General features: G+C 42.8%; 1 protein-coding gene across 1 annotated transcript; it reads left to right on the top strand.

Annotated features, from left to right (window-relative positions):
- The first annotated feature begins 9,692 nt into the window (after window positions 1-9,692).
- Window positions 9,693-10,115, top strand: LOC134364967 (keratin-associated protein 21-1-like). The gene has a single exon (XM_063081219.1). The coding sequence runs from the start codon at window positions 9,693-9,695 to the stop codon at window positions 10,113-10,115; it is 423 nt and encodes a 140-aa protein (XP_062937289.1).
- Window positions 10,116-12,239: the final 2,124 nt, after the last annotated feature.

The raw sequence follows: 12,239 nt of genomic DNA, 5'->3' as shown, positions 1-12,239 counted from the left end.
TTCCCATGACGGCAGATCCTTCTTGCCTCTGAAATGACCACTCCAAGTACAATGGCGGTAGAAATCCTCCCTATCCTTTCACTTCACTCCGAAGTAAGAATTGATTATTGTCTGCGGGGGACCTGATTTAATGTCGAAGGATCTGTCTTCAGCTGACGGTGACTGAGGGGTTTCATCACATCCCTGGAAACAAAAGATCTTATCCCGATCACTTTCCAAACATGAATCCCTACATCCTTTTCTCCGTCTTCGCACGTGGGGCTATGTGCAGAAGCCCAGGGAGGGCTATAGGATTGGAGTTACTAGAGTGGAGCAACAAAAGCAGTTTCTGAATAAAAGGCTTTGTTTCCTGAGAAGTCCGGTCTCATGTGTATCAGGGTGACAATGGATTTCAGGATTTGTGGCCTGATGGAAAGCGGGGGGACCGAAACTTAATATAAAATAATTTGTTTTCTTTAACTCTTCGAATCCAAGTATTACCTCTTGCTCATAACTTGTCATTTATGAAGGTTAATTTGTTACCTATATAATGAAACGTGAACACAAATCTCACCCTCGAAATCTCATACCTTGCGTGAATAAAGGATTGGGATAGGGAGATCAATGGGAAAAGGAACCTAGTCTTGAGATGTAAGGCACAGGTCGAGAAGTGAGTGGCTGGAACCTGGGTTTGAGTCTTGGTAATCAAGAGGCAAGACTGCTAGTTTAATGTTACCACATTTTGCAAGAGGAGAAATGAGAAATCTTGGAGTCAGCAGATAAGGCTATTGCAGCTGCTCAAGGAAATCAGAAAGGACCTTGATCCTTCTCTCTCTCCTCCCATTCCTGTTCTCCCCCTTTTGCTGTGTGACTTTGTCCCTCATGGTTTCAAAGTGGGTGCGGTGTATGACCGACATCATGTTCATGGTCTGGGCAAGGAAGGAACAGAAGGATGGACAAATGGCCAAGAGCGTCAGGTCTCATTAAAAACCTTGTCTGTGTATGCGTGAAGGGAACACTTCCTGGAAGACTTTTGACCACCCGTCTTTGAACAGTAGTGTGTCATGTGGACGGTGTTCGCTGAAGAGGGTAAAACCAAAAGCGTTGTGGGCAGGGGTTGTGCTAGTCAGCCCCCAGTGTTCACCAAATCCTGATAGGTATTGAATATCAGAGGTAAGAACCAGTTTTGAGAAAGCAAAATCTTTGGCACATGGAAGGATGTGTTTCCAAGAACGCCAGCTTTGGCAGGGGCACAATCGATGTGCTCACACAGCTTTTCCTTCCCTGTTCGTTTCACATCATTGTTGGTCCACACAGGATGCTGTCTAGTTGCGAATGTTTATTTGCTATATTAACCTGTTAATTTTTCTCTACTCCTCTTATTTCCATTCTCAAGCCCATCCCTCATTCACGGCCATGCTGTAATTCATGGTATTTCATAGGTGGCCACCCACCCATTTCTTTCCATGAAAGTTCTGTGAGTGGTGGTCATTCTATTATGCATTTTCAATCTACATGAATGGTATTATTATGCACCTTTTCCTAAGAGTTTTTTTCTTCTCACAGCACGATTGTTGTTGAAAGATCCATCTGTGCCTGTGTATGCACATTTAGTCCATTCTTTCCGGTTGCCGCATGGTGCTCCGTGTGCTTCATACACGAGATGTTGCCCACTCTCTATGTCAGTGATGCACACTTGACCGCCCCCAGCTCCTCTTCTCCACATTTCCACAGTGAACACACGGCCCCTACGGACTTCTGTGAGATTGCGCCGAGTTCTGAACTGTTGGGAGAAACGGTGTGTGCACATGTAATTTTACCAAGTACTGCCGGGTTAGTCTCCAGAAGGTCTGTACTAGTCCAAACCCTAACACTGCAATTCTCGTGTCCTCACGTTACGTTCCCAAACTTGGCATGACCTAGCCTTTGAATGGTACTCGTTTAAGTAAAAAAGTGATTGACTCTTGTTATTTGAAGTTCTATTTCTCTAACCACTAATGAGTTTGGACATTTTTAATGACTTCTGATTATTCATTAACCTTTGTGTTTTTCTTTCCTATCTTTGGCATTGGTTTTCTTTCTAGTTTCTTCTTGATTTGTAGGAGTTGATTGTATGTGTTCGGACCTATTCTCTTTAGACTTTGAAAATATCTCCTACAATGTGATTTTCGTTTTTGTCCATAGTGTGCAGAACTGAACAAAAATTTTAACTGTATGCTTTGTGGTTCTTAAAATCTCTGAGTTAATCTATGGCTTGAGAATGTGGACTAAATTGATCCACACCATTTGCTTCTCCGTTGAAATTTAGTGGTTCTGTACGTAATGAACAATGGACCACGGAGGGTGAAATCTGGGCAACGCATATCAGAAGGATAGGGCTTAGAAAGTGCGAAGAAATGATGCCCATTTCTTGTATGTGCAAGAAGAGGAGCATTATGCTTGAGGGGAGCTTTGATGCTTTGCACCTGCTGTTAGAGTCGGTATTCCCTCATTTGTCAGATCTGTGTATAAGAGCAGCCCCAGAACCGGGCATGGAGAGAGATGAGACCAGCAAAGCATTTGTGGCAGACCTCATTGTCTTGGTGGTCAATTAGTGTGGTAACAGACAGGTTATATTTCATTTCATTTTTGCTTTTTATTGTGGCAAAACAAATATAGCATGAGAATTTCGATGTTAAGCATTTTTAAACATAGGAGTGCATGGACTTAATTCCATTTGCCATGCTGCATAACCACTACCTCTATCTATTTCTAAGCCATTTTTTGTCATCCTAAGTATAAATTGCGTACCTACTTACCCATCACTACTCATTATTCACTTTCCCTCATTTCTGGTAACCTCTAAGCTATGCCCGTCTCCAGAAGTGCTGTACCATATGTTTCACCTTAAAGAATTGTGACCTCTTGGTGGGGAGAACATTCAACATTCATTCTCTGTAGTTACTACTTGAAGTTATACAGTCATTGGTCATTGGCTGTAGTTCGCCCTTTCTTGCTCTTTAACACTAGAGCTCTTTGGTTTTGTTCTGTTCTGTTTTGTTTTGTTTTTTCCGTAAAATTTGATTTTTCTACAATTGTGGGGAACAGTGTTGAGTATCAATATCTGTGGTACCATGTGTGATGATCATATCAGCATAATTACCATATCGGTCATTTAAAATATGATCATTCCTTGTGGCTGTTATTCAATCTCTCGCTGACACTCCTCTCCCTCCCCTTTCCGTTTCCCACCTCTAGTAACCACAATTGTCTTCTCTCTTCCTGAAATTTCACGGTGTGACTGTGATTGCTGTGTGTTTCTCTTTCTTTCTTTGCTTGTTTCTCTCGCTCTTTCTTTTTCTCTTTCTCTCTCTGTTTTTCTCCTCTCCTTTCCGTTTATTTTGTGTTCCCATTACGAATGAGGTCCCGTTTTTCTCACCGTTTGCCTGGATTATTTGACTTAATGGAAACATCTCAAAGCGAATGGCAGAATTTCAGTCCCTTTTTTTGGCAGGGTGGTATTCCATTGTGCATATATACACATTGTCCTTACCCAGTCATGTGCTGATTTCCGCTTAGGTTGGTTCCAACTCTGAGCTGTTGTAAACATAACCGCAATAAACACGGGCCTGTACAAATCCTTTCAAAATGATGATAACCATTCTTTGTGATCTACACCCAGCAGTGGGGTTGCTGGACCTTTCCCCGTAATTCTGACTTGGCTGTATCCCATAGGTTTGCTAAGTTGTGCTTCTGACTTCAGTAGTTTCAGGAAATGTTTTGGTTTCCTTAGTCATCTCTTCTTTGACCCTGTGGTTGTTCAAAAGTATGTTGTTTAATTTCCAGACATTTGTCTAGTTTTCCAAGTTCTTCTAATTATTGATTTCCAGTTTGTTTCCATCATGGTCAGAAACTATAGTTGATAGGAGTTTGATTTATGTGAAGTTGTCGGGACCTATTTGGTGGTCAAACATATAGTCGATTATAAATGTGCTGTTGGGTTCAGTGTGCATTCTGCAGCTGTTGGATGAAATGCTCTGTCTGTTAGGTCCATCTGGTGTATGGTGCTATAGAAATGCACGTGGGTTGCCTTATTGATTTTTCCTTCCCTATGATGTGTCCAATGCTGAGAGTGGGGTGTTCAAATCCCCAACTCTTATGGTGTCGGTGTCAATCTCTCCCTTTGATCTGATATTTGCTTTATATATGTGATTGCTCCAGTGTTGGGTGCATACCTATTTATAAGTGTTACATCCTCTTGCTGTATTGATCCCTTTAACGTTACGCAATGCCCTTCCTCATCTCTTAGACCAGGTTTTCCCGGTGTTTGATTTAGGATATAAGTATAGGTATTTGGGCTGGCTTAGTTTTTCATTTTTTTGGAATATCTTCCTCCATCCCTGCTCTTTCAGTCTAAGTGTGTCTTTGAAGGTCAGCTCTGTCTCTCATAGGCAGTACATGAATGGGTCACGTTTTCTTTATGCATTCAGACAGTCTGTGTCTTTTAATCGTGACATTTAATGTTTTTAAATTTAAGGTATGTTATTGACATATGATGTCGTTGCCTTGGGATTGTCTTGGTTGTTTTTCAATAGTTTTGTATATTCTTTGTTCCTCTCATTGTCTGTCATGGTTTCTCTTTGTGGGTGGGTGGTTTTCTGTATTGAAGATGAGGTTTGATTCTTTTCTCTTTCTCATTGGTGTATCTGTGTTAGACCGCCAGCGTGGGTTATATTCTTTGGTGTTTCAGGATGATCATTATGATTCTTTCGCTTGTAGATGGAGTGTAGGACTCTCCTCAGTGTTTCTTGGAGGGTTGAAATGGTGGTCATGATTTCCCTTCATTTTCCTTTGTCTGAGAGGAATCAAGAGGCGATGATGATTTCTCTTAATTTTGGTGAGCTATTTCTCCTTGGTTCATGGGAGATAGCTTTGCAGGTTATCATATTCTTGGCTGGCAGTTTTTCTACTCTCACTGCTTTTGTATATATCCTCCCATGCTCTCCTGGCTTGTATGGTTTCTGCTGAAAGTAGTCTGCTGTTAGTCTAAAGGGGATGCCCTTCTGTGTGATGATGCTATTCTGTTGCTCTTTGTAGAAATCTTCCTTAGTCTTTAACTCGTGACAGTTTGCCTACCGTGTGTCTCGGTGAAGATCTTTTCAGGTCGAATCAAATAGATCTATTTGGAAACTTTGAGTTTCCTAGATTTGGATGTTCATATCTTCCCCAAGACTAGGGTGGTAGGTTTTCAGCTCTTATACTTTTAAATTTGCTTTCACTACCTTTTTTGCTTTCTTTCCCTTCTGGAATGCCTGTAATTCAAATATTTGCTATCTTGATCACCTCCCCAAAGTCTTGTAGGCTTTGTTTGTTTATTTTCCTTCCTTCCACCCCACCCACTGTTTTTCATCTTACTGGGTTATTTCCAAACATTTGTCTTCAAGATTAGAAATTATTACTTCTCATGATGTAGTCTGTCTTTGAGACTCTTGGATAATGACGCAGTTTAAAAAAATTTTTTTATTCCATTCAAGGTATGCTTCTATTGGAGAAATTCTGTTTGACATTTAATAGTAGCTATGTGTTTGCTAAAGTGGTCATTTAGAACGTGAACGGTTTAACTGGTTTCACTGGTTTGTTTGTCTGTATTCCCTTGTATCACAGTGAGCTCTTTCCAATTGAGGATATGAGTTCCTTTGGCAGAAGGTTGGTGATTTCTGATTTGTAGGGATCCATTCTAGGAGCACTGTTGTGTTTCTTTGGTGGTGTCATGTTCCCGTCTTTTAATTTTTTTATTTTTCGTGTGTCTTATTTCCCCGCATTGATACCTGGCAGTGGGTGCGGCTGGTAGTTGGGGCTGTGGCAGTGAGTCCCAGTTGGTCACTTCTCTGGCTGTGGGGAAGAATGCTATAATGCCGCAGCAGAGAGGGGCCGTGTCCAGCTGTTTTGTTGCACTCGGCTAGTCTGACAGATGAGGCGAAAGAGGGGGCGCAGACAGCCACTGCTTGGACTGTGAGTGAGGCCCCTTAATGTTGGTGCCGAAGGAGCACAGCCAGCTGCTTCTCAGACACTTTTGGAAGCCAAAACACAGATCCAACACTGTGGTCCCTGTCAGCTGCTTCATGGTACATTGGCATTGCTGCTAAGAAGAACTGTTGAGGGTGAGACCTCCTGGCTGCTTCTCTGGGAGGGTTTAGATGAGCTCTACTTCCACTGGTAAAGGGCTACTCACCTGTGTTTTAATGTGGAGACCTGTGACTTGTTCTTCTGGGTTTGAAGCTTGGACTCACAGGACTGAGGCAGAGAAGGTGGAATGGCAGGGGTCCTGGTTGTCTCATGTCTGGCTGTGGGTGTGAGGGTACGGTGGTCCAGGAGGCCTGGAGTTGACTTTTCAGACCTGTATGGCTGGGTCCCAGCCACTCCTGGATCCAGGCCTCAAGGCTCTGGGATCAGGGGAATGTAGCAACTCGTGTGAGCATGCTGGGATGGCAGCGGAGTGTTAAGGCTGGGGAAAGCTGTGGCTACTGTCCCCAGGGCAGGGGGTGCTCTCACAATGGCTCTGGATTCAAGATGGTGCCAAACTGCATTGGTTTGGGTCATGAGGGTGGGGGTGGTGAGTGTACCGTATGTACTTCTGTGCTTCTGTGCTACAGAGCTGGAGTGCATGTGCTCTAGGCAGCTCCTTACCATTCAGTACAGGCTGCAAGAGCTGAGGACAACTCCTACAGCAGGAACTGCAGGCCCTAAAGGTAAGGATGGGGGTTGGTGTGAGCCCTCTGTCTACCTTTGCCGCCTGTATAGAATGTCTCTCCTGTGCCAATCCTCATGACAAAGACGTGGTAGATGAGGTGGCGGGCCTCTCTCTCCTCTCTCTGCTCCCATTTTCGGGTTCTGGGCTCCATGGGATCTCACCAAACTCTGATACTCTCGTGCACTCTCCCACACATGCTCCCAATGACGTTAATATGTATGAGTTGTATTGGAGCTTTTGGGTGAGATCTACTTGCCCTGCACACCTCTAGATGGCCATCTTACCCCAACTCCTCTTACTTGAATTTTTGCAGGGATGTCAGCGACTACTCACTGCTAGGTGTACATGACCCAGAGAAAGTTGCCATCTAATCGCAAAGGGAAACATTACAAGAAAAGGAGAGAAGCATGAACAAGATGGCAGTTGTAATTCCTTACATAGCAATAATTACCTGAAATCTAAATGGAATAAATTGTCCAACCCAAGACATACGATTACTGAACAGACCAATAATAGAGAGAAAAAAGAAAAGAAAAAAAAAAAAAACCCCAGGGAGAGTGAAACAGAAGACGAGACTCTGTGCTGCTTTAAGTGACTCACTTTACCTTTAACGTCAGCTATAGACTGATTGTGAAAGGATGGAAGAGGTCTTTCATGGTTTTGAAAAAGGTAGAGAGTATGTCGGAGTATACTGAAATCTTACATCTGTTTGTAATTCAAAATGTCTCAAACAAACAAAAGAGAAGGAATTTCATCATATATTTTCAAAGGTTCAGTTGATCCAGAAATAGAACAATTGGGAATATGCATACACCCATCATCGGAGCACCTACATATACAAAGCAAAGTTTAATAGACCTCAAGGTATTAGTAGCACTCAAGAGAGAGAGAGATATCTGTAAAACCATAAGTGTACGAAAAGTAACGACTCCACTTTCAACACTGGCTAGATCATTTCGATAGAGAATCAGTCAGGAGCATTTAGTCCGGAACTACGTTTTAGATGAAACGGATATAAGCGATGTATACAGAACATGTTATTAAATAGCAGCACAGTACACATTATTCTCAAATCTGCATGGAACCTTTCCATGAAGAAATCACAAATATGGTCTCAAAACAAGTCCTAACATTTTCAGAAGCTTATCGACTTATCCAGCATGTTTTCTGAACACAAGGATGTAACTAGAAATAACTAATAGAAGGAATTCCAGAAATTTCACAAACATGGAGAAATTAAGAACTATGGACCTAACCACCAAAGTGTCAAAGAAGAAAGAAAAAGGAAAGGTAAAACATTTCTGGATGCATGCAAACAAAAATGGAAACACAACACACCAGAACTTCTAAAATTTAGCAAAAGCAGCTCTAAGAGGACGGGGTTTGTAACACTAAACACCTGTATCAAACAAGCAACTGTCCCATGTAGACAACCTGACTTGACCCTCTAGTGAACCAGAATACAAATAAACAATCTATGCCATAGTTCGCAGAAGACAGAGGATAATAAAGATCGGAACAGAAATAAATGAAACAGAAAGTCAAATGCATTCAGAAAGATCAGGAGAGTTTTTGTTTATTAATAAAAATCAACAAAATGTCAGAGCTGCATTGAATGAGGAAGAAAAGGGAGAAGACTGAAATAAATAAACACAGAAATAAAGAGGAGACTTTGCCACTGATACCACAGCAATAAAATTCGTGAGGCCACTATGCGCAGTGTCGTGCCAATAAATTGGATAACCTAGAAGAAATAGATCAATTACCAAGTCCATACGACCTAACCAAAATAATTCATGAAGAAATGGAAATGATGAAGGGAACAATAAGAAGTCAGTTGTCAATGGTCTCCCATTGAAAGAAAGCTCATAACCTGATGGCTTCACTGCTGAATTCTACAAAACGTTTAAAAAAGAACTAAGTACCTCAGAAAGGTCAACGATTACTCATTTCCTAATTGCAAGGTATCGAAACAAAAAGTACGATAAGTAAATTACATTTTCAAGTAGAGTTTTGTTTTTTTTGTTTTTTGTTTTTGTTTGGAGAAGACAGATAAGACAAAAATGAGAATACTACTGTGAAGTCTGGGAGTATCACTCACCGATTGGCTTTACCCTTTATTGGGAAGCATGGATCTATAGCACCAATATGAGAGTCGTCCGAGTAAACCCACAGACAGTCTTGCATTGAACAATCGAACTTTCACAAAGATCTTGTTGATCTCAGGCCTGTTTCTCATTCGACGTGGACGCCTTTGGGTAAGTGTGTCTTTTCATATATAGGAGAAATGATACGTCTGTGTACATAACTGACCAGCAGGGGTTTCAGAAAGAAACAATTTTGTCCCAGAGAAAGCGAGAAAGTCATGATCTGCTTGGAAAAGGAGGGGATAGGCAAGCTTTCCTTCAGGGAGATGGAGAACATTTCAGGGCGTGGTTGTAGCATTTGGAAATACTCAATTTATTGCCCAAAGTCTATGCAAGTAAGTTAGAGTCATTTTGCTGGAAAAAGACAAAGTACGGAGGTAGGAGAAAATGGGAACCAACGTGCTGCTGCTGGTGATACTTTTAATAGTATTGAGTAGAGCTTCTTCTTCAGTAAGTGCTTTCCAAGACCTTGACAGAGCAGTGCGATAACGAAACACACATTTATAGATGAAACATGTTTTGGTGATGTGTTATGTCATGGCCATAAAATTCAATGATGGTTGTGTCAGCTTGGGTCCATCGAAAATGGATCCTTTTCTTTCAAGGCTTGAGAAAATTCCTGGGGAAGCAGGAAATCAATTATAAATCCCTAACAAAATGATTGCCCACAGAATGAGCTCATTTTAGGCAAATGGTTGTTAAATGAGAGAACAAAGCCCACGTGAGGGTTGACCTATTCATCCCAGTAAGTATATAAAGGTCCTGGAAGAGAGGACGACACTCACACTTCAGCAATATCCTCCTACCTCTTGACTGAAACCTCACCTCCTGACACGATGTGTGGCAACTACGGTGGAAACCCCTGTGGGGGCTGTGGCTCCGGCTGTGGCTGCGGTTGCGGATACGGCTCTGGCTGCGGATGCGGCTCTTGCGGTGGCTGTGGCTCTGACTGTGGATATGGCTCTGGCTGCGGCTCTGGCTGTGGATACGGCTCTGGCTGTGGATGTGGCCCCGGCTGTGGATACGGCTCTTGCGGTGGCTGTGGCTCTGGCTGTGGATACGGCTCTTGCGGTGGCTGTGGCTCTGGCTGTGGCTGTGGCTCTGGCTGTGGCTCCAACTGTGGATACGGCTCTGGCTGTGGATACGGCTCTAAATATGGACTAGGCTGTGGATATGGCTCCCGCTATGGCTGTGGATATGGCTCTGGCTCCTGTGGCTACCGGCCACTTTGCTACAGAAAATACTATACCTCTTGCTGATTCCCATGACGGCAGATCCTTCTTGCCTCTGAAATGACCACTCCAAGTACAATGGCGGTAGAAATCCTCCCTATCCTTTCACTTCACTCCGAAGTAAGAATTGATTATTGTCTGCGGGGGACCTGATTTAATGTCGAAGGATCTGTCTTCAGCTGACGGTGACTGAGGGGTTTCATCACATCCCTGGAAACAAAAGATCTTATCCCGATCACTTTTCAAACATGAATCCCTACATCCTTTTCTCCGTCTTCGCACGTGGGGCTATGTGCAGAAGCCCAGGGAGGGCTATAGGATTGGAGTTACTAGAGTGGAGCAACAAAAGCAGTTTCTGAATAAAAGGCTTTGTTTCCTGAGAAGTCCGGTCTCATGTGTATCAGGGTGACAATGGATTTCAGGATTTGTGGCCTGATGGAAAGCGGGGGGACCGAAACTTAATATAAAATAATTTGTTTTCTTTAACTCTTCGAATCCAAGTATTACCTCTTGCTCATAACTTGTCATTTATGAAGGTTAATTTGTTACCTATATAATGAAACGTGAACACAAATCTCACCCTCGAAATCTCATACCTTGTGTGAATAAAGGATTGGGATAGGGAGATCAATGCGAAAAGGAACCTAGTCTTGAGATGTAAGGCACAGGTCGAGAAGTGAGTGGCTGGAACCTGGGTTTGAGTCTTGGTAATCAAGAGGCAAGACTGCTAGTTTAATGTTACCACATTTTGCAAGAGGAGAAATGAGAAATCTTGGAGTCAGCAGATAAGGCTATTGCAGCTGCTCAAGGAAATCAGAAAGGACCTTGATCCTTCTCTCTCTCCTCCCATTCCTGTTCTCCCCCTTTTGCTGTGTGACTTTGTCCCTCATGGTTTCAAAGTGGGTGCGGTGTATGACCGACATCATGTTCATGGTCTGGGCAAGGAAGGAACAGAAGGATGGACAAATGGCCAAGAGCGTCAGGTCTCATTAAAAACCTTGTCTGTGTATGCGTGAAGGGAACACTTCCTGGAAGACTTTTGACCACCCGTCTTTGAACAGTAGTGTGTCATGTGGACGGTGTTCGCTGAAGAGGGTAAAACCAAAAGCGTTGTGGGCAGGGGTTGTGCTAGTCAGCCCCCAGTGTTCACCAAATCCTGATAGGTCTTGAATATCAGAGGTAAGAACCAGTTTTGAGAAAGCAAAATCTTTGGCACATGGAAGGATGTGTTTCCAAGAACGCCAGCTTTGGCAGGGGCACAATCGATGTGCTCACACAGCTTTTCCTTCCCTGTTCGTTTCACGTCATTGTTGGTCCACACAGGATGCTGTCTAGTTGCGAATGTTTATTTGCTATATTAACCTGTTAATTTTTCTCTACTCCTCTTATTTCCATTCTCAAGCCCATCCCTCATTCACGGCCATGCTGTAATTCATGGTATTTCATAGGTGGCCACCCTCCCATTTCTTTCCATGGAAGTTCTGTGAGTGGTGGTCATTCTATTATGCATTTTCAATCTACATGAATGGTATTATTATGCACCTTTTCCTAAGAGTTTTTTTCTTCTCACAGCACGATTGTTGTTGAAAGATCCATCTGTGCCTGTGTATGCACATTTAGTCCATTCTTTCCGGTTGCCGCATGGTGCTCCGTGTGCTTCATACACGAGATGTTGCCCACTCTCTATGTCAGTGATGCACACTTGACCGCCCCCAGCTCCTCTTCTCCACATTTCCACAGTGAACACACGGCCCCTACGGACTTCTGTGAGATTGCGCCGAGTTCTGAACTGTTGGGAGAAACGGTGTGTGCACATGTAATTTTACCAAGTACTGCCGGGTTAGTCTCCAGAAGGTCTGTACTAGTCCAAACCCTAACACTGCAATTCTCGTGTCCTCACGTTACGTTCCCAAACTTGGCATGACCTAGCCTTTGAATGGTACTCGTTTAAGTAAAAAAGTGATTGACTCTTGTTATTTGAAGTTCTATTTCTCTAACCACTAATGAGTTTGGACATTTTTAATGACTTCTGATTATTCATTAACCTTTGTGTTTTTCTTTCCTATCTTTGGCATTGGTTTTCTTTCTAGTTTCTTCTTGATTTGTAGGAGTTGATTGTATGTGTTCGGACCTATTCTCTTTAGACTTTGA

This window comes from Cynocephalus volans, chromosome 1 (genome assembly GCF_027409185.1).
Source record: "Cynocephalus volans isolate mCynVol1 chromosome 1, mCynVol1.pri, whole genome shotgun sequence".
Taxonomy (NCBI): Eukaryota; Metazoa; Chordata; class Mammalia; order Dermoptera; family Cynocephalidae; genus Cynocephalus; species Cynocephalus volans.
This window is presented reverse-complemented; position numbering and strand designations above follow the sequence as displayed.